Below are 20,429 nucleotides of genomic sequence, written 5' to 3' on the forward strand. Positions count from 1 at the left end.
AATTCCAAACGTTCCATAAGGATGGCTTAGGAGCAAGCTTTCTTCCGGGCCCCAGCTGAAGGCTGCGCTTACAGATCCAAACACTCTCACCTCTTTCAAAAGATAAACAGGAGTTTTAGGACATGCTAATTCTAAAGGGAAGAGCAAATGACTGAGGAGGAACAAGGAAAAAGCTGAAGCAGTTAAATTTAGTTTGTTCCTCTCTGTCTTAATGTCATTCATATTAGCAAAGCTAGGTGTCTTAAACTCCATGAAAAATGTGGGAAACAGTAACCCACTACTAGCAAGATCAGCATGCTGATTGTGGGCCATTTATGTGACTGATAAGAGCTTTCTAAGTTTTGCCTTTAGATTGCTGATGTCAAAAGTGAAGTATCTTGTAAAGCTATAGTAAATAAAGCTTTATAACCTTACCCTCCATGCTGCCCTTCTCAACCTATCCCTTAAATTTATTCACAGGGGCCAGCCACCTGCGTAGCTTTCTCAAGAACTGGAGACTTGTTTGCTTCTGGGGGTTCTGATGAACAGGTATGTGACTGCTTTAATTTGATAATGATATGCCCTGTTCTTACTGTTTTCTCTTAATTCTCTTAATAGCTATACTAGTGTACCTAGTTGCTTTTTAAAGAAAACGATTGTTTAAAAAATGATGAGGAGTATTAAATACAGAGGTTTTTCTGACTGAGGAAGCATGTAAGCTGAATGGGTTGGGAGTGAGGCACATGAAACGGAGGGAGTATTACCTTTATATACAGGCCTTGTTTCTTACATGCTTTTCCGAGGCATCTGCTTCTGGCTGCTGCTGGGCACTGGGCTAGAGGGGTGTAAAAATGACTGTGTTGAGTCAGCCTGACGATCTGCATAGCCCAGGATTCTCTCTGGCATGTACTACTGGCTAATTCTGAGGGAAACGTGTAAGGACAAGGAAAGCAGGCAGAACTTCCCGTAGGTAGCCTTCCATACTTTACTGATGTGCAAGGCAAGGACCTTGTATTTCAGAGTTCCCAATGTTCTCTTCCTCCCACAAATTTGTATTGTCAGTCGTACTTGATATTAAGCCATTTCCAGTGCTGAGACCAAATGGTTTCATGTCTGATTAGACACACATACAGGCTGCAAGTCTTTTGATTAATGGTAACCTGCTGCCAAACTCTACAAATGCTGCAGTTGCACAGCTTTTTTTGTGTCAGAGTTGGACTTTTCTCTGCTCAGCTCCATATGTGCACCGGGACTAAGAACCTGTATATCTCATATTGCTTGTGCGCCTTTGTGTAGAAGCTTTTGGTGGATGAAGGAGTTGTATCTCTTTCTTACGCTTTTTGGTTTTGATTTGTAATCTAGATTCACATTTCTTTATAAAAAGCCGCTGGATTTTATTCTCTGTTGTCAGCAGGGTGAAGCAAAAACATACTCAGTATATCTGTACCATCCTTAAGTGACTTGCAGTGCTCTTCATAGCTGGTGACAGTTTTAGGAGCTGTTGCTTTTTAATTTCTTTTCATAGACCAGCTAAGAAAGATGGCATAGCTTGCTATCCTGTCTCTCCAAGACTGCTTTTCATTTAAGCTTTTAAATCAGAGGTTTTCAAAGGAGGGAGGGAGAGAGAGAGACAGAGAAGCATCTAGTTTTTTGTCTTAAATTATATTGCGATCACTTTATTAAGGGTTGCTCTTGAAATGCTTATCTAACACAAAAAATAAAAGTGCCTTTTGCTGCCGTTTAATGTGCTCTCAAGAGCTGAGATGACGCTGGAAGTTGCATTTGTATAGCAATTCATTGTTGTTTATTTTCAATAGGAAAAAAATGGAATATAGATTTTTATTTCCAGTTCTGACAGCCAAAAAGCTAACTTTTGCTTTCTAACTAAAAAGGGTGAGTTAGCCTACTTTTCTCCATTGTATGAAGGACATTCCTTTAAAAAGCTTTTGTTTTATCCTTCTTTTTCTTTCCATCGGTTGGAATTTCTTTCTATAAATCAAGGCTCATTGCAAGTATGATTTACTTTTTTTCTTAAAATGTCTCCTGCTACTATTAAAATGAGACAGTGAATGGTAAAGCTTCCCCCAGAAAGATCCTTTGTAGAAAGGTATGTTTTTGGCATTTGACCATAAACAAGCTTCTCTGGAAGCCAGTTCTATTGCAGCTCGGAGCTGCAAACCTTTCTGAAAGTGTGTTTGGGGAAAACTGGCTGTAACTTTCCTGTTCTTAGCTTTCATGAAGGAATTGCCTTGCTCCTGTTGGGTTTGTATATGAAAATGCAGACAATGCTGCCTTTCATACCTGGAGAAAAAACTTTAATGTACAATGTATGTATGTAATAAAAACAGCATTAGTCTTAGATTGCTAGTATTATAGTCTATGAATCTTTTTCATCGGAATGGACCTCCCTGAATACTCTCTTTCTGAACCTGAGAGAAATTATGAGAAATAATGATAATCCAGAAAAACTCTATAGGTCAGAGAGAAAGTTCTGTGAAGGAATTTAAATATATAGTGCTTATGACCCATCTGAAAAGACATGTTTAATTACTGAGTTTTTTTAGCCAGGCTCTTGTATGAGTCTACTGAAATCAAGAGGTGTCACTTGCACTCTGTGCTGCAAATACATGTTAATTTTGAATATGGTTAGCATGAGCGGCCCTCCTGAAGATAAAGGCAGACTTCAATGCCAAGAAATGGTATGAGTATGAGTAGGCACCCATTTTTGTCATGTCTCCACTGAGCTATGTTGCACTTCTCTTAATCCCCATGTTAGACTGTGTAGCAACATCTGTTTTTGTAGTAGCACCTTTGTCCATTGTGAAGGCATGATCTGTGCTGTAAAAGAGCATCGTCTGTTCTTCTGTCACACAGCGGATAAACGTGCAAGTACAAAAGAAAAGTCCCTATGTATTTCACAGAAAGGAAGGACAAAACCTTTTTCATGGCCAAGGATTTTACTTCATAGATTTGCTCCTAATATGCTGAAGTGATACATTAGTGTGCCTGATTGTAGCTCCTCGCCTCTTCTAAAATAGATACTTAATGCATTATGGAGAGGAGGTACCTATATGTAGGATTTACTTCTGGTAGCTAGTGGGAAAAATAGCTTAAGATCTCTAGTATGAGTTTTGAAGTACTAATCTCTCCTTTCTCTGAGAATGAATCTTTTGGGGTGAAGGGGAAACCAAGCACTAGCTGTTTGGTGTGTGACTCATAAGTGCTATAATATAGAACATAGTATTTTAATATATTCATGGTTTAATGGTATGTTCCGCATATCGCTTTGAAGTTTTCTAGGTAGCATTAGTGCCATGATGTTCCTGACTGAAGTAGAGTTGGAAGAGATCATTTATCCACTGAGAACTCAGTTGCGCTACATCTGTGTTCAGTAATGTATTTACAAGTAACAATCTTTAGTTTAGTTCCTGAGTGTTGGAACAGGTTGTCCAGAGAGATGGAGGCTCCATCTTTGGACAAATTCCAAAGCTGTCTGGACACAGTCCGAGGCAGCCTGCTCTAGGTGACTGACCCTGCTTGAGTGGGGGGATTGGGCTAGATGACATCCAAAGGTCCCCTCCAGCCTCAATCTTTCTGTGATTTGATCAAAAGTAAAGCTGCCTTTGGCAGACTGACTCTTCTCTGATGTGGTGGCAAAATTGACCTTTAAGTAAAGGTAGACTGGAAGTTTTGATACACTTAACTTAGCAACTTGCCTTTTCTGCAGGTGATGGTATGGAAGACTAACTTTGATGCAGCAGATTATGGTGATGTGCTGAAAACACAGAAGGCTGGCAGTAACGTGGATGGGACCCATCACAGTCTGGTAGGTCAGCATAACTTCATCGGTGCTTGACTGTAGACACTTCAACTTCCATAGCAAGTATGATTGAAGAAAATTAAGTATAATAGTTGGAAAAATAAGAATACATGTAGTGCATATATATGCATTTTTCACTGTGTTCAAGAATTTGTGGTAGGCTTGGACAGTATTGTACATGGGAAAGCCCAGACATTAGTAGCAACTGAAGTCATTTTTGAAATGAAACGTTCAGGCTGCTGTCGGCCTTAAAAATAGATGTTATTCAGAATATTTTTTTTAATTAATGGCTAATAGAGACAAGATGTCTGTGCAGAGAGTTAACAAAAGTTAGAAATAGATGGCATAGCATACTAGTGTTTTGTTCCAGAATATACACTGATACAAGTGTAGTATTGATGTTGGACATCATGACTGTTACAAAAGTAGCAGTTTAAGGATATTGGCTATATGAGTTATAATTTTTGCACATAGCAATGCTTCACTTAAATTTTTATATTGCGTCATATCACTCTAGACCTTTTTAATGTTTGACTATACCTGTAGGATTCTGGAATACGTTGTTACAGTGGCTGTGTTTTGGCACATCTGCTTCAGTGTGTGGTAAGCTGAAAAATAGATTGTGAACTAGTAGGTTTATGCATCTCTGAGGTACCTTAATCGAAAGGTAAGCTTCGAAGTGACATCTGTTGCTCTGTGACAGTATTCATAGTCTGATCAGCTTAGCTTTTTGTTGAGCTACCAGAATATGTTCTCTCTCAAACACAGTAGCGTTTTTACTTTAAGAGGACTTGAGTCTGTTGCTGGAGGTGCTGGAGTAGCCATAGTATTTTGTAAAAGACAAGATTCTAGCCTAGCTTGTTACAGCTGTAAAGCTGATGCCTTATAATGTGGAGTGCTTGGTCAAGAGAAGCCATAAAGACAGAATGCAAATGCTGAGTGAGAAGGAGAAAAAGATAGAAAGCAATCATAAAAAGAGAGAGGAGGTAAAAGTGTATATTGGTCCTTGGCTAGCTTTGGCTAAAACTGACACCTTTCTTTCCCTCTTCTCCTGTATTCTAACCCTAGAGTTTTGCAGACCATGAAACCAGTGACATCTTTATTTATTAGCCCGTTGAGCTGGACTAACTTTGAACTCTGTCTGCTTTAATTTCAGATATTCTGCATAGTATAATTCGGGGCTGAAATGTAGCAGAGACAGAGAAAGCCTATATGGAAGAAATACCATTTTCAGTAGGTAGTATTCCTAGCAGTAGCATAAATAGTGTTGACAAGGTATCCTCTAATACAGTATTACAATAAGATTACCCCAATCTGTACAGCTATCATTACTAGAACATGTTATTCAGTGGTAATTTAAGGAAAGGAAAAAATGCCTTCTCTTCTAAAACTTAGCTAATTCTAGAACCTCTATCAGCAGGTGGTAAGATATGTGTTGAAGGTGACTTCTGAACAAAACCCTTGAATAATGACTTTCCCACCCAAACATCTGTCCTTCCTCAAACAGCTGCATTCCCCCGTGGAAAACGGCTTCCTCGACAGATGTCCCGTGGATGCTGATGGGACCAACTGTTTGTATTTGCGTACTGCTGAGAAGCAAGTCCGTGTTATATAATGTTGATTGACAAGGATTGTGCTTTGGGCCCATGGGAAGCTGAGAACTGCAAATTCTGAGAGGCGTAATAAGTTGGATCGGACCAGGTGTTACATTTTTACAGAGGGCAGAGTGAATCCATGTTGAAGCATGCTGAAGAGGCATACTTTGATCTGGAGACCTAAATTACTTCAAAGCAGTATTTGAAGTGACACCCGAATGCCACCTTTGGCTTGGGCATGCAGCATGGGAGCTGCTGTTCCCAATGGTAGTACCTGAATAAAAAATGTGGGAAAGTTCTTGTATTACATAAAACTTCTGGAAGATCAAACTGAGAGTGAAAGTCAATGGGATTCTTCCTTCTGGTTTATTCCTGGGGCAAATATGGTGTTATAGTGGTTAGGATCATTCCTGTTTTGCCTTGAACTATAGTGCAGCTCTGTTCTGCTGTAAAGAAATGGAGTTTTAATTCCTCTCTCTTGTGCTACGCAATCTAATCTGGGCTGCCAAAATCAAGATGATACTATTTTGGGGGGTATCAGCCATGCTGTGGCTGTCTGCTACAAGAACAATCATAAAGCATGCAAAATCAGGACCTAAACAGTCTCTGCTAATGGCTGTCCACACTTAAGAACGTGGAAATGCAAAGTAAGAGAATCCTGACTGTCTTTGTATTTTATTTTATTAAGAGTGCAACACTTCAATCAAACTGTTTTTAATATAAGGTTAGAAGAGGAAGATACAGAATAAACAACATAGTCTAAGAGCTTGTACTGAATCCCAGCGATTAAGTTAAATTTTAGAGTTGATACGAAATCTTCTTCATTGTTAAAAAGAAGCTAGTAACTCTGAGAATGGCATGGCTTATTATTTTAAGGAATGTGCATGTAAATTGAACATGGAGACTTTAACTCCATAATAAAGTGTCCATCCATGAAAGAAAAAAATAATAGACTGCCAAGTAAAGTTCTTTAGTTTTTATCTTTTAGAAATGTGTTATTTTAGGCTCCCTTTAACAAGCACTGTCATTGCTACAACCTCCTGTAAGACTTATTTCCCTATATAGCCCTCTTCAGAAGGGCTCCGTTTTCTTTTAAGCAGAATGTTCATTTTTAAAAATGAAGTACTTGGGTAGGTGGGTTTAGGTGGGTGGGTAGGTAGTTAAGGTCAACTTTATTTCTGCTGCTTCTCTCCCATCAAAATTAGTTGTAAAACTGCAGCTTGTGTTTTTGGATTCATACTGAAGTCGCCCTTTCCTTCAATGAAAAGGGAAGCTGCTCCATCTCTTCCTCCACTGCCGTGTTGCTGTGCCAAGATTGCGTTCTTAAATAACACAGATTTTGCAGACGTACTTTTACATGTAGCTATACCCGAAAGTCATGTCTGGCAGTACTCCTTTTCAGCACGCATTAAATAAGTGGACATTACTCTTGACACATCTTGAATCAATATCCACCTTCTACTGAAATCGAAGAGATTATTTTTTCCAAGGAGAGTGTATGCAGCGATGTCTAGTTCTGGGGTTCCCCCCCTGCTTCTTAAGTGTTGTGAAAGCATAAATGCTGATCGAAACAGTGGCTGCGTAAATACGCTCTGTTTTGTACCCAGTTTCTCTTGGGGAGAGGCAGGCTAACGTGCATGTGCTAAGAAAGAATAATGGAATGCAGACATCAAAATTAGCTTGGCAATGAGAAAAAAAGAATCCTTAGTAACTGGTGGGATAAAAGGAGCATGAAACACTGTCAAGGTTGATGAGCTGCTTGAAAACAAACTTGCTCTAAAATAATTTTCATTTCAATAGGTAGATGGAGATTGCAGCCTTTGGAAGATGCTACTTTCTCAGGCACTTGGTTAAAGTTAATTATGGTTCATTGTAGCAGTAGGCATGAGCTTGAAAGTTGCTTTGCCCACCTTCTTGTGTTTTCTGTAAATGTGAGGTTTGGGAGATCCATTAGTCCCTGCACATGCCAGTTTTACTTTCAAAGCAGGATGCAAGTGAAAGAGGAAAGCATTGATGAGCAGGAATTGGTCATGACTATGGTAGAGTAGACAGAGACAGGAAAGTGATAGGGAATACTAAAGCTGCCAAAAGTAAATTTAAAATATATTTTAGTGTAGATGCCAGAATTCAGAGATTCTGAATGTTAAATCAGAATTATGATGGTTCAGAAATAAAAGCTATTTTATAAATAATCGACTAATGACTGCTGTTACTAAGTATTGAATAAGTGCTTTGGAAACTCCAAGTTCAGGGGCAAGCACCCCTACATACTTGCTGTGTAGAGCTCATTAGAAGAGACGAAATCTTATAGTCCTGTGTCTTGATTCTATTAGCATTTAGGTGTTTGCTTTGATCTAGATACTAAGGAGTTGAGTAAATTCACGTTTTACGCTGAAATAATTGGGAAATGAGGACCACTAAAGGAAAGTCGAGACGTAAGGCACGGATTTTGCATGTGACTTTATATATATGGAGTCATATGCTGTTTCTTAAGGTCAGTAATTCTGTGTGAACATAAGGATATGTATAAAGATCTGTAGGATTAAATCAAAAAACTTATTTTCGTAGCATATCAGATCTAAGAACATTTACTTGTGATGTAGTATCTTTAATACTGCAATGTAATCTTTCCAGAGAGTGGATAAACATGTTTTATTTTGGGGTTCTCGTGATGGATTCTTTTTTCTTAAATATAAGAAAAGATTTCTACATGTATCTACAACTGACATGAGTGTAGAAGAACAGGTAGTTCATTATATGATAGACATGCTGCTATTGTTTGACTAATTCCACGAAGACCATGTATGGTAAAGTCTTAAGAACAAATGGTGAACAGATGATGGTCACGTCAGCAGTTAGATGTTTAGAAAGTGCTTGGATGTTTAGCTAAATCTACCCTGAAAATAGTGAATAAAAAGTTGATGAATATAATTTTTCACACAATATTATGGGAAATAAGTAATGTAATTGATGTAGAGACTCTTTAGTCATGCTTCAATATAGGCCTGCCTTCGGCGTGTTGCAACTCCGTGAGAGTAGTGCATTGCAAAGGATGAGGCTGATGAGGAGACTTTCAGTCTAAGTCTCTGAAGCTCTTTTTGCTGTTGCATTTAGCTTCCTAAGAAACTTGTTTGAAACCCATTCAGGGGACAGTACCTCAAAAGCAGAACTATCTTTAATGGCGGTGGCTTCAAATGGCCAAAAGGCAGTGTACGAAACAGTTTTCAACTACTGTGTGTGGTTTGATTATCTCAGACTCAGTGGATTCTGGTGAGAGAGGTAATAGGTATGGCAGAAGATAACCTCACAGGACATGATGACGAAACGTGTATCTCTTGCCACTTTGTTTGTGGATTCTGCAGCCATGTAACCTAAACAGACCCTGTGCATGGATGCAACACTTTTTTTTTTCTTTTTTTTTCTTTTTCTGGGAGAACTCGTATATGCAAACTTTTGATTTTGTAAGGAAGCTGTAGGACTAGCTTAAAAAGTACAGCCAGTGTGTTAGTTACCCTAGTTCAGAATGACATTGCTTAGCTTTCAGCTCCTGATGTGAATTGGAGAGACCCACTCACGTGACTGGGTAGGAGACAGCCACAAGAGCAGGTAATCCCTTAGTATGATGGTTTGGGAAACAACTCACTGAGCAGACGTGCAGAGTTCTCCTGTGTCATTCGTCTGCCAGGGAGTCCTTCTGCTCTTCTAAAATTCAAGAACACAAATGTGTTAAATACCTTGCTCTTAAGGTAAATGGTACTCAGTTGCAGGGTTTCCAAATGTGAGAGGTAATGGCATAGCAGACACAGTCATTTGCAATGTGAACAAAGTGAAGCTTTGGAAGAGCACCGCTTCAGCAGATGGGATTTTTAAATGAAAGGCAAATAGCCCATGACTCCTCAAATGTGTCTTGGTTTAGATGGGCATTCAAGCGTCTTTCTACAGTACTGGGCTTCAGGTTTTCTTCAGAAGGCATTGGATGATGCCTTATTTCTTCAATGTCTGCTTTTTCCAAAATGATTTTGTTGAATAGGATTGGAGACTAATTCCTTGTGTAATCCATGAAACTTTATGAGGAGATTGTCATTTCAGCATGGTTCTCCCTGTTTAGTTTGTCTGGGAAATCCTTCCTGGGCAAACCAGAGTCTGCGTAATTATCAACTATAATGAATTTCTTGAAAAGGATGATGTGCCCTTTGCTGTCTCAGTAAGCACATTTTTATATAACTGCAATATTGTTTATATCTCTGGGAGCTATATTTTTCTTTGAAAAGAAATTACTGTAAAAACACATTCTCACAACCAGTATAGTTCATAAATCAATTATTCTTAAAGAAAAATATGCAAAAAGACTGTCAAGTTCACTTAAGTCTACTGAAATCCAACTGAACTTCCATATTCAAATCTACCTGTTGTGTTTATTCCCTCTGTCCCGTGTTTTCTGACCTTACGTGCCTTCTGTGCTTAGCCAGTGCTCTCTGTGCTGACTGTAGCAGTTCTTTCTGTTAGGAAGTCATTCTTTGCATAAATAAATTCTCCTGGAGGTACTCATATGCCAAATGTGCTTTCTCATTTTTGACTTTTTGGCTTCCAAATCAGTAGCTGTCTCTAATTTAATGCTTATGAATGCTCTTCTAAAAAAAAAAAAAAAAAAAAAAAAAAAACACTTTCTGTGAAATCTCCTCCTGAGAAGAAGCTTCACATAGTTAAGCACCCCTCATGCTATTAAAAACTGAAGAGCAGCAGCTCTGTGCCAGTGAATGTGCTGTAATTTGCACCTACTCACCATTCTTCTACTACATTCTCTTTTAAGAGTTGGAAGGAAGGAAGGAATCTGGTGTTCAATAGCAGGGGATCCAGCCTTCAGTCCTCCAGTTAAATGTAGTCTGCAAAATCTTTTTTTTTTTTTTTTTTTTTTTTTTTTTTTTTTTTGTTCCCTTTCCTGATCTACTGATTCGCACTTTATTTCCCTGGGATCTCTCAGGAGAATGCATTCCCACTGCAGGAGTTTTGTAAATAGCAAGTCTTGAAGGTCTTGGAAATAGGTATGTAGATTATTGACTTAGAGAATACTTGTGAAAAGTGCTCAAGATATCCATGTTTCCACTGCTTTCTGCCTTGCTCTGCTATCTGAGCAGAAAACTATTTGAGATCCAGAATGATGATTTTTCTGTTTCCAGGCTTCTCTTTTCTTTACCTCAAGCAGCTAGTAGCTCTTTCTGCGTAGGAAGTGTATTCCTGTGGTGCTTTCTGTGCATCTCACTGGAAACTAGAGATTTATGGTAGGATAAACTCTAATTCCAAAAGGTGTACAGGACACTTGGTTGACTAAGGAGCTGTCTTGGTGAGAACACAAGGCAAGTCGAGATTGCGTGCTTGATCTCTTAATGTCTAGATTGACATTCTCATGAACGCTGGAAAAATAGTTGTTCTTCCTATTGCAGACTAGTATAATTAGTAGAAACTATGGTTAGTGTGGGCCAGAAAGAGTTCACTGCCTAATAACTAAATCACTTTAAGTACTTGTGTTCTTGATAACAACTGAGATACAAGCTTGATATTATATTGTGTATTTAGTGGCCTTTCTGGTATTTCTTGCCAAATTTTGTCTGATCTCCTCCATTGTGGTACAGATAATCTACGTATCAGTGTTATGTGGGGTTGCTGCAGAGTCACTTGTGGGTGGTCACCGCTGAGGGGGTAACCTCTCAGTTTCATCACTAGAAAGACTTGATCCAGATGAGCCGTGCAGTCCATCTCTAATTCACTGAAGAATAAAGTCTGGCAATGGTACCAGCTTCCTTCATATAAGGAAGCCTGAATTTATCTGAGCAGAACTGGATAACAATATCAGTTTGTTGTGCTCTTTGTGGAGTTTTACTGCAGATCTCTGACTTTCTGCATCCTAATTTGATTGGGAAACTGCATCGGAGCCAAACTAATTTTCTTCGCTCGCTCCATGAAATCAGTGTCTACCTCATGAGCAGATGAGAGAGGAGCTTCTTCCTGGAAGATATTAATTGTTGGCCCATTAGTAGTGTATGTTGCTGCCTTTTTTCGTTGTTGGATAAAACTGATTTTTTTTTCACAAGCTAGTGGCGTTTGTCCCCAAGCCGCTGCACTTCCTCTGAAACTCCTGCCTTGTGTGTCCTGGCCATCCTTCTCTAACTCTGCGGACTGTATCAGAGATACAGACAGGTGATTTTGTATTTTAACATTTCTTAGGTCTCACTGCTGAACGGTTATCATAGTTTCTCCATCTTGTTTTAACAGGGCGAAGGCAGGATGCAGGCTGTGTCCGCTTGGCTTTCAAAGGTTCTTTGAATGACTTGCAACAACTTTGGTGATTAGCAGATACAAGCAGCTGTATTGTTACATCCATCTTCTATGGTGTTCTCATTTGACAAGATTTTTGCAGAAATAAGAGGATTGGATTTTTTTTTTTTTTTTTTTTTTTTTTTTTTGCAGTGAGTGGGTTTGTTCATGGGTTAACAGTTGATGCTTCTAGTGTGGTAAGATACTCAAGCAAAATAAGGCAAGTCATACCAGGCATTATGGGTCAGAATAAAAATTGCCTTTTTAGTTTAGCACTATTTCAGGCTAACGAATGTAGATTCACCCACTTATGTTGCTGCTGTGTGTGGCTTGTTTTAATAGTTGAGTCATGATTCAGAGAGGAGACAGAGGCAAGATTTTTATTTATTTCCAAGATGCTGTTCTGTGTCAGCTTTGAGAGATGGATGAAGATGACTCGAGCCTTAAAAGTTTAAGACTTTTTAAATTTTTCTGCTGAAATCTGAACTTGAAATGAGTGAAATAAAAAATGAGCATATTGTTGTTTTGTGAGTATAAATGTATATGATACTACTATATATTTTTATATATGTGTGTTTGTTTATATATATTGCTTCATTGCAAAGAGATGAATGATTCTGATGAGCAAAATGACATAGAAGCTGTTGTTCATACTTCATGGTATCACTGTGTGTGTTTTGTTTTTTGCTGTGAAAACTTGCTTTTGATGTAAAAGAGCCTGTAGTTAGCTCAAGTTAGCTGAAGATAAATGCTTTCTTTGCTCCTGTGTTTAGCAGCGATTCCTTTGGGAGCTTTTCCCAAAAGTGACTTTAGACAGGGCCAGAAAACAAGCTTGAAGTAAGCTTGATGTGATATTTATCAAAGATACAGGTAAGTTGGAGAAGGAAGAGTGAACTAGAAGAGGTGGATAAATGAACAGCTGTCTGAAGGAAGGCTTACTTGAAGGGAAAAAGAACAGAGTGCGAATCTGCTCTGGGCCTAAAAATATGGAATAGCGTCACTTTTAGAGATGAGATTCTAGTGTTTTTGTAAGTAAGTATAAAACCCAGTCCAAGTGCAGTTGTTTGTTTTATGAATAGGCTGGTTTCATGTCTGTTTGAATACTGTAACTGGCCAGTAGTTGTCAACCCCTATTTCTTTCCAGTACCATAGTCAGTAGAACTAGATTGTATGATGAGTCTTTGTTTAAAATACACAGACACATCTGCCTGCCTTTGCCAGTGCTCCACTGAGGCATTGGCACAGAAGTGCCTGGGGATTTAAAGAGATTTGAGATATACCTAATAACCATATTTCTTTTGAGGATGACTACAGAATTAATATATTTTGGCCTGGGAAACAGCATGCTCGTTACTGTTGGTGTGCCAAGTGTAAATGTTTTAATTTGGTATCTTCAGTGCACCAGTGGGGAAGAGGATTCTGTCTGAAACGTTTCTGGCCTCTTGCATATCTAACCCAACTCACCCCTCAGTGTTAGGTAGAAATACACATGAAAATTAAAGAGGGGTAATGCTCTCTTTACCTCCCTTCTCCTCTTTTCTTCCATTATCAAACTGAGCGCTAGGATAAGAGGTGAGCAGAGATGAGCTGTGGGTCTAAATTGTTTCATAAAACAAATTGAATTTGTGTCTTAACCCTGGCTGTTACTGTATGCTGGTTTGGAGAGTAGATGGGGAATAGTGCCAGTCTTGCAGGTGTGATTGGTCCAGAATTTGCAGTGCCAGTGCTACCTTGAAGAGGAAGGTTTTCCCAATCTAGGGAAATGTTTGGGCTTGAATACCCATGTTCAGTCCGTGATATTTTGTACTTCATAAGGAGAAGTGAAGTTGCCTCTCAGTTCTTAATAGGTGCTCTAATGTGGCATGGTGTACTCCAGCTGACCTTCCTGCAGAGTTTACCTTGAAGCTGATATGCTTCCACTGGATGTCACTGTTGCTCTCTGTGAATACAGTTAAAATATCATTTTACCTGTGGTGAAAATGACTACTTGAAACATCTTTAAAAAAAAAGAAAAAAAGAAAAAAAGAAAAAAAAGAAAAAGAAAATGTAATGATATTTTCCTCTTGTTTGGATTAGCAGTATTGGGGTTTGAATAGATAGTGTATGCTACATTTTTTTCCCCTCCGCTCTCCAATCCTCTCTCCTCCTTTTTTGTTTTAGCTAAGCTATTGAATTTAGTTGCTCTTGCTGAATAATGAATTGGATTTATGCATTGCTTAAAGGCAGTGCCATTTTTCTTGATTAAAAAAAAAATCTTAGAGGCATATGCTATCCTTTTAATAGGGAAGAAAGAAAAAAGAGAGAGAAACTATTTACACTTCAGGACTTGAATCAAGTGACTAGAGGTAAAGCTGAAAAGAACCCTGACCTCAGTTCCTCTCTTCTGGTGGGGAAAGGTAGGAAGAGAATGGAAAAGGAGAAATATTTCATCTAGATCTAATTACAGGAATACTACTCTTTATTAGTAGGTGTAAAATTTTCAGATAGGTTGTAATCCTGGCAGTGTCTGTTCTAAATATCAACATTTAGAAAGCTAAATGGCATTTTTTTTTCCACTGTCCGTTGGGATTTTACTACTGATGTGTATGTATTTTGTAGTTAATATTTGCCCCCCAGATCAGCATGGCAATAGCTGGCTCGAATGCTGTTAGGCTAAAACTGTTTTCATCAGAGGCTTCAGAAATGAAGGAAGGCTTCTGGAAGGATGGTGGCTGAATTTCCCTCTTCCCCAAGTAGTTGCACTGTGCTGTCTTTAAGTGGTTGCTATAAATAAATCGCTTCTGTTTTCCCTTTATCGCTAAGAGCTGTATTGTATTCTAAAACTGCTTATCCATTCTTCCTTTAATGTTCAGCTGCTTCTTGCTATACTTCCAGTGCTTAATAAGCAGATGTTGTAATAAGATATTTAATGGCAAATACATTTGTTCCGTTGTGCTGAATAAATCATGCTCTTGAACTCTGACTAAAATAGATTAAACCTCTACAGCAGTGTTGTTGTTCCTGGTGCCCTTCCCCAGAGCTCATCTGGCGCTTTACCTTGCGGTTGAGTCGGAAGGGAGCACAGGTTCTCCTTGTGCAATCGTGACACTTGTCAGTACTGAGACAGTCATGAAGCCAATGCATATTTCAGGGCTCTTCCTGTATTTTTTTTTTTTTTTTTTTAACATCTTGACTTTAAAATCAGTAGTGGCTGGCTCACCACATGCTTTATACTGCTTTTGAGACAAAGGTAGCTGTAGCTTGGTCAGTGGTGGTGGTCATTTTTGATGGACAGTATCGGGCTATTTTAGTCCCCCTTTACAAAATTGGAAACAATTTCAGCCTGGGGGCAATTAAGTTCTTCCTCATTTGGGTGCAAGGTTTCTGTCAAGTTTACTGTCCCTTTAGGCAGTGATAGGCACAGGTTATAGTTTGGCTATTAAGAGAAAGTTTCTGAATGTTTTTGTCTTCCCTTAGTATGTCAGGGCAAGGCTTTCCCCAGAAACCCACACTCATGCTTAGCAGTGTCAGATTCAGAGGATGCATCAACAGGTCAATAGGTAAGTTTGTCTAATAGTGCAACTTCAACCGATGTCACTGCTGTATTTGTACCATGACAAAAGTACGGATAGTTGTTTTATGGAGGATGACCTGTCACTCTGAGTCACTGTACAGACTCCGTCACGTTTTTTGATGAAGGATTGTTTTCTTTAGCTCATAAAAAGTATTTAAATTTATCATTGTCATCTCTCAAATAGATACCAAAATGATTTCTGGAGATTCACTTAGATTTGAACTACTTACACAGCAGATACCAGCACATTTTATGAAACCCTGGTTGCATTTCCTCACATGGGCAAAGCTTTTATTGACCTTAATGAGTGGGCACCTGGGTACGGAAAACCCAAAAGGATAAAAAAACAAAACAAAACAAAACAAAACAAAAAAAAAAAAAACAAAACCCTGTCCTTTTCCTTGGAGTCATGGTAGGAGGGCCATGGTGTCGTTGTTCTCCTCTGTTCCTGAGGCTTCTAATACCTGAGAGGGGTATGCTTTGGGCAGTGTTGGTGCAAATATTCAGACTTAGGCTCTTCAGCCTCTTCCAAAAAGTGAGTTGAGTCTAATTATTTGTCTGGAATCTGATCCAAAAGAGTCTGGATGCAAATGCTTTGGCTTAACCCATAGAAAGGAAAGTACTGTGCCTTGGTGAGAGAGGAAGCAGCATGCGCATCCACCTTGGCCTAGCTAGTTGTCAGCTGATCCTTTACTCTTGTCCCTCTGCTGTTCTGAATATCACAGTTCCTACTGCAGTTGTCTTGCAATGGTTTGGGGTTTTTTGGTTGTGGTTTTTTTTTTTCATTTATGACTAGCTGAGAGCTTGCAGGCTCTTTCTGTGAGGTGCACCGTGCATTGGACATACCTGTGTTAGGCAAATCCCAGCTCACCTCGTGTGGAGTGCTTGTGCGTAGGGCCCCTCGTGGAGAAACCCACTTGGAAGGGTCCCAAGTTCCGTGTTGTGGCTTCATGCCGTCAGAGTGGGTGGGATGATTAGGAAGATGCATCTAACAGATTTCATACTTCTCTGCTTGGCTTTGTGGGCTGCAATGCAAAGTGGTATGCTTTTGTTTTTTCAAATGTAGGTACACTTCTGCTTTTGGGGAGGGTTACTGGCCAGAGTGCCTTTGGGAGCCCACAGGCTTTGTAGAGGTGGTTTGCTTGACTTTTTATGGTGGCAGCACGTAGCCTGTTGGTTGCTCAGCAGGTTCTGGTGTCTATGGTGTCTATGGTAAAACAGCTGCTGCTGCCTCCAGCTTCAACTTGACATGGTGAGGGAGCATCTGCCCCTAAAGCATCAGCTGTGGGAACATTTATGCAGTTTTGCCCTTGCAAATACACCAGACTCTTATTAAACTTTCTGGACTGTGTAATGTAGCAAAGAGAATATTAACTCTGGGTTCAACCCAACTGCTTGTTATGAAAAGCTGTCTGACATATGTTTTAAAGATAGAAGAGAAAATATGTTGATACAGTCATTTCTCTGCTTCTATTAGTCAGCTTGTTCTACTGATTTTTGAAGTGGAAAACTCATAATTATTTGTGGCTTTTAAGTGCAAGTTGAATATAGTGTTAGCTCATTCAAATTTCTGCTGTGCCATGTTTGACTGGCCTAAAGTTACTCTGTCAAAATATGAAAATAACAAGAAATATACTTTTTATGCTAGTTACCTGTTGAGTAGTGTTTTGTTTTGCTTTTTTATTTTAAAAATTTAAACAACAAATAAGAGGTTGATTAAGTTGATTAAGTGAGCACCCTGTGGTGCTTGGGCCACCTGCAGCTCACAAGCTGCTTAAGTGAGGCTCCCATGCCAAGGAATATAGTGTGGCTCAGAGTGTGGCTGTGTTGACCTAGGACCTGCAGATAATCTAAATTACTGGAACTGGGAGAAAGCAAATTAGCAGAGGGTGGTGTGGCTGGTACCACCTGAGATTCAGCTGCATCCCCAGCCTGTGGTGTAGCATGGTGATCCTTGTGGTGCAGTAGTTGTGGGTAGCACTTGAGCTGCTCGTAAACCTTTACGTTCCCTTCCTGCCCCTTAGGAAATAGTTGCCATGTGATACCTGGCTGGGTGGATCTGGGTGGGCTTTGTGTGGTTGTGGTGCTGGATCCGGGTTGCAGCTGAAAGGCTTGCTAGGTATCGCACAGCGCAATTATTGCGGGGATCTGAAAACTTCAGCAGCATTCAGACTTCTGCAAAGCAGTGACAAATTATTTTTGACTCTCAATGCACTGAATAATTCTGTTTTTAAAGTTACGTGAGGTGGGCTAAGATCTTGCAACAGCTTAGTGGCATCATTGTTGTCTCTGTGTATGTGTCTAGCATCAAATACAGAAGTGCACAGGTAAATGTAGTGCTAATCAGGTATGCATTCATTAATACTGGGTTTAAGAAGAGAGATGTGAAGCCGCTCTTTGTTTCTTGTTAATGAACACATACACAAGAACTTTTAGGGAGGGGTTTTCAGTCTATCAAAAACTTCTTCCTTTTCTATTGATTTGCAAAGCTCAGTCATTTACACGAGCAATAGGCGCCTGCAGTGGAACTGTCATTCCTCCATGGCTTGACGACTGGTACATTTTTGGTGCTGTGATCCTGGCTTTAGATTCAAATGGTGTTTCTTAATGTATGGTAAGAAACCTAACACTTTGCAATTGCTTATTCAGTGGGCTACCTTTTCTCTTAGATGAGCGTCTCTGACCAGGTTCTTTTGGTGGCAATGCGGATAGATAATGCAAATACTATTTGTTCTAGAAGAAAGATACTGTTTCAAAAGAAAAGAGGAATAAGTTCTCTAGTAAAGATCCGATTGTTTTAAAAACTTAATTTAAAATTTTCTGAATGAAATAATCAAGCTTGTATAACTAAAATAGTTGAAATTGAAACTTCAAAGTAAACTTGTTCTTGTAACCTCATTGAGGAGGAGGAACCACTTCAAGATATAAACAAAATTAAAATGACTGAATGAAAATTATATCTGTTTTAACTTAATGCATATTGAAACATTTAGCTTTTGTTGAACTCTACATTACTGCAACTTTGACTTCTTACAGTTAACAAACATGTAGAGAGCCTTCTTCTGTACTATGCAATAACTTCTTTCACTGTTGGTGTGAAATAATAGAAAACCTTACTAGCATAATTTAATTTTTATAAATCAGATGTGGTATTTCCATATGACTCCAAAAAGTTTCCATTTACCTGCATCGTCTGTGCCTGTGTAGCACATGAACAAAGCCCTTTGCACATACATAATTTGAACCTAACCAGAGAGTTGCAAGCTTGACATCTATGATTTGCCTTTCCTGATGAAGGTGTCATTGAAGAAAAACAAACAACCCCCCAGCACGCGCGTGCACACACACATGCGCACACACACACACACAAACACACTAAATGCCCTTTGAGGGCAGACAAGACTGCAGCAGCTTTTTCCCTTCCAGTTGCACTTAAAGTAAACAATTATTTTTCTCTCTTTTTCTTTTGATAGTGTTGTTTTCTTTTAATAATGATTGTTTCCCAGCAATAATTGTACTTTATAGTTTTCTTCTATAAAGCTGTAACTTTCTCCAGTTGTTTGCATTGCGGTAGCAAATTATGTCTGTTTATTTTCCTAGCAGTCAGAAATGGAGTGTGGTGTTCATCTTAAGAAAACTAAAGCTCAAGATCCTGGTAGGAACCACCAGCAGCAGCAGGAGGAGGAGACCATTGCAAATACTCTAGAGCATATTGTGGGACAGCTGGATGTTCTGACTCAGGTACAGAGTTGTGCTTAGTTTTGTGATGATAATGGTTCCTATGGCTAGAAGAATCAGAAGTATTTTTGTGATAGCATCTTAGAATAAGACTGTGGTTAGTTCAGAATCTGTGCTTTTAGTAGCTTACTGACAAATCTTTCAGCTGCTTAAAGCAGCTTATCTCCATCAGTTCCCTCTCATCAACTTCCGGCTCAGGCTCTACTATTCCCCCAGTTCCTTTATGCTGCAGTGCAGCAGAGAGCCAGCTCTGATATCCTCTACTGTTAGCTAATGTTTAGCCAAAGTAATGCCTGAAGGAGTGGCTAGGTTAGCCAGTAGTTAGGCTTGGGCTTCTGTAGATAATGTCTTTCCTTCCCCGACTCAGTTAGACTGCAGTGTGTAGGTAAACTTGGAGATTCTCCTGCTTTCCTCCACCCCACCTTCAGCTACACAGTCCAGTTCCTGCAGTATTCTCCTCCCATCTGCAAGTCTGGGCCTTTCCATGCCTCATCTCTCAGACAGGCTTGCTCACCCACAGCTAGCAAACAGCTAAGCCCTTGCTCAAGCATTACTGTACAATTCTTCCTCAAAGCCATTAAATAATGCTAAACATTAAGAAAACTCACCAAACTGATGGATAACCCTCTAGCTGCTTGAACAGTACTATCCATTAGTGTTAATCTAACACACAAGTTTGTTCAGTAAGAACTTGAGGACAGCATCATTCTTTGTTTAACCAAATAGGTGCTCATTGCCCCAATTGGGAAGTGTTCGTATCCAACCATTACCTGTAATTGGATATCACTGACTACTTTTTAGGGACGTGGGAAGCAGGGAGGAAGCATGAGATAGTGAACATTGGTGATCTTCTGGAAAATCTGTGTGGGAGGGCTTTTCTGGGAGCTTCTTAGTGTTTCTGAAAAAGAATCAGCAGATCTTGGACACAGTATCGAACATTGATCAGTAGTCCTGTTAGTTAGACCTTTGCTCTTGAGGGAGATATTTGTTGTCAAAAAATGTAAGATGATTGGTTGGAGGGCACGACGGGATTGAAGTAGATCTGATTTAAGGAAATAAAACATTCCAGGATTGCGCACAGTCTAAAACAGCACAGAGTAAAACCAAGAAGATACGTAAGTTTATTTGGCAGAAATACAAGACAGCACTCTTTCCACAATCTTTAGAACACACTGAACATTAGGGGGAAAAAAAAAAGTTGTATGGCATTGGACCCTCATGCTTGTGATTAGAATGCAACTAAGTGTATATGCTGAATATCTTATTACTGTTTTTGTCTCCCGAGTAAGGTTGGAATGTGATCCTTATCTCTCATTACATTAAATCAGATTCACAGTTCTGGTGATGGAGGTGTAATGGCTCCATTTCAACTTCATAGGTGTTTAGAGGAGGCAAATATTGCAGTAAACAGTATGTGTGGGATTTAAACTAG

At 39.3% G+C, this 20,429-nt stretch overlaps 1 protein-coding gene across 5 annotated transcripts in view; it reads left to right on the forward strand.

Moving 5' to 3' along the window:
- POC1A (POC1 centriolar protein A) overlaps positions 1-20,429 on the forward strand; it is a 59,465-nt gene that overhangs the window by 26,377 nt on the left and 12,659 nt on the right. For 4 of the 5 annotated variants that reach the window (XM_062585760.1, XM_062585755.1, XM_062585757.1 and 1 more), the window contains exons 8-10: positions 460-528; positions 3,707-3,805; positions 18,860-19,000. In XM_062585760.1, the coding sequence (XP_062441744.1) occupies positions 460-528; positions 3,707-3,805; positions 18,860-19,000 (309 nt within the window). The remainder of the gene's footprint in view (positions 1-459; positions 529-3,706; positions 3,806-18,859; positions 19,001-20,429) is intronic. The other variant, XM_062585756.1, reaches the window with a different exon arrangement.

This window comes from Rhea pennata, chromosome 12 (assembly GCF_028389875.1).
Source record: "Rhea pennata isolate bPtePen1 chromosome 12, bPtePen1.pri, whole genome shotgun sequence".
Lineage (NCBI taxonomy): Eukaryota > Metazoa > Chordata > Aves > Rheiformes > Rheidae > Rhea > Rhea pennata.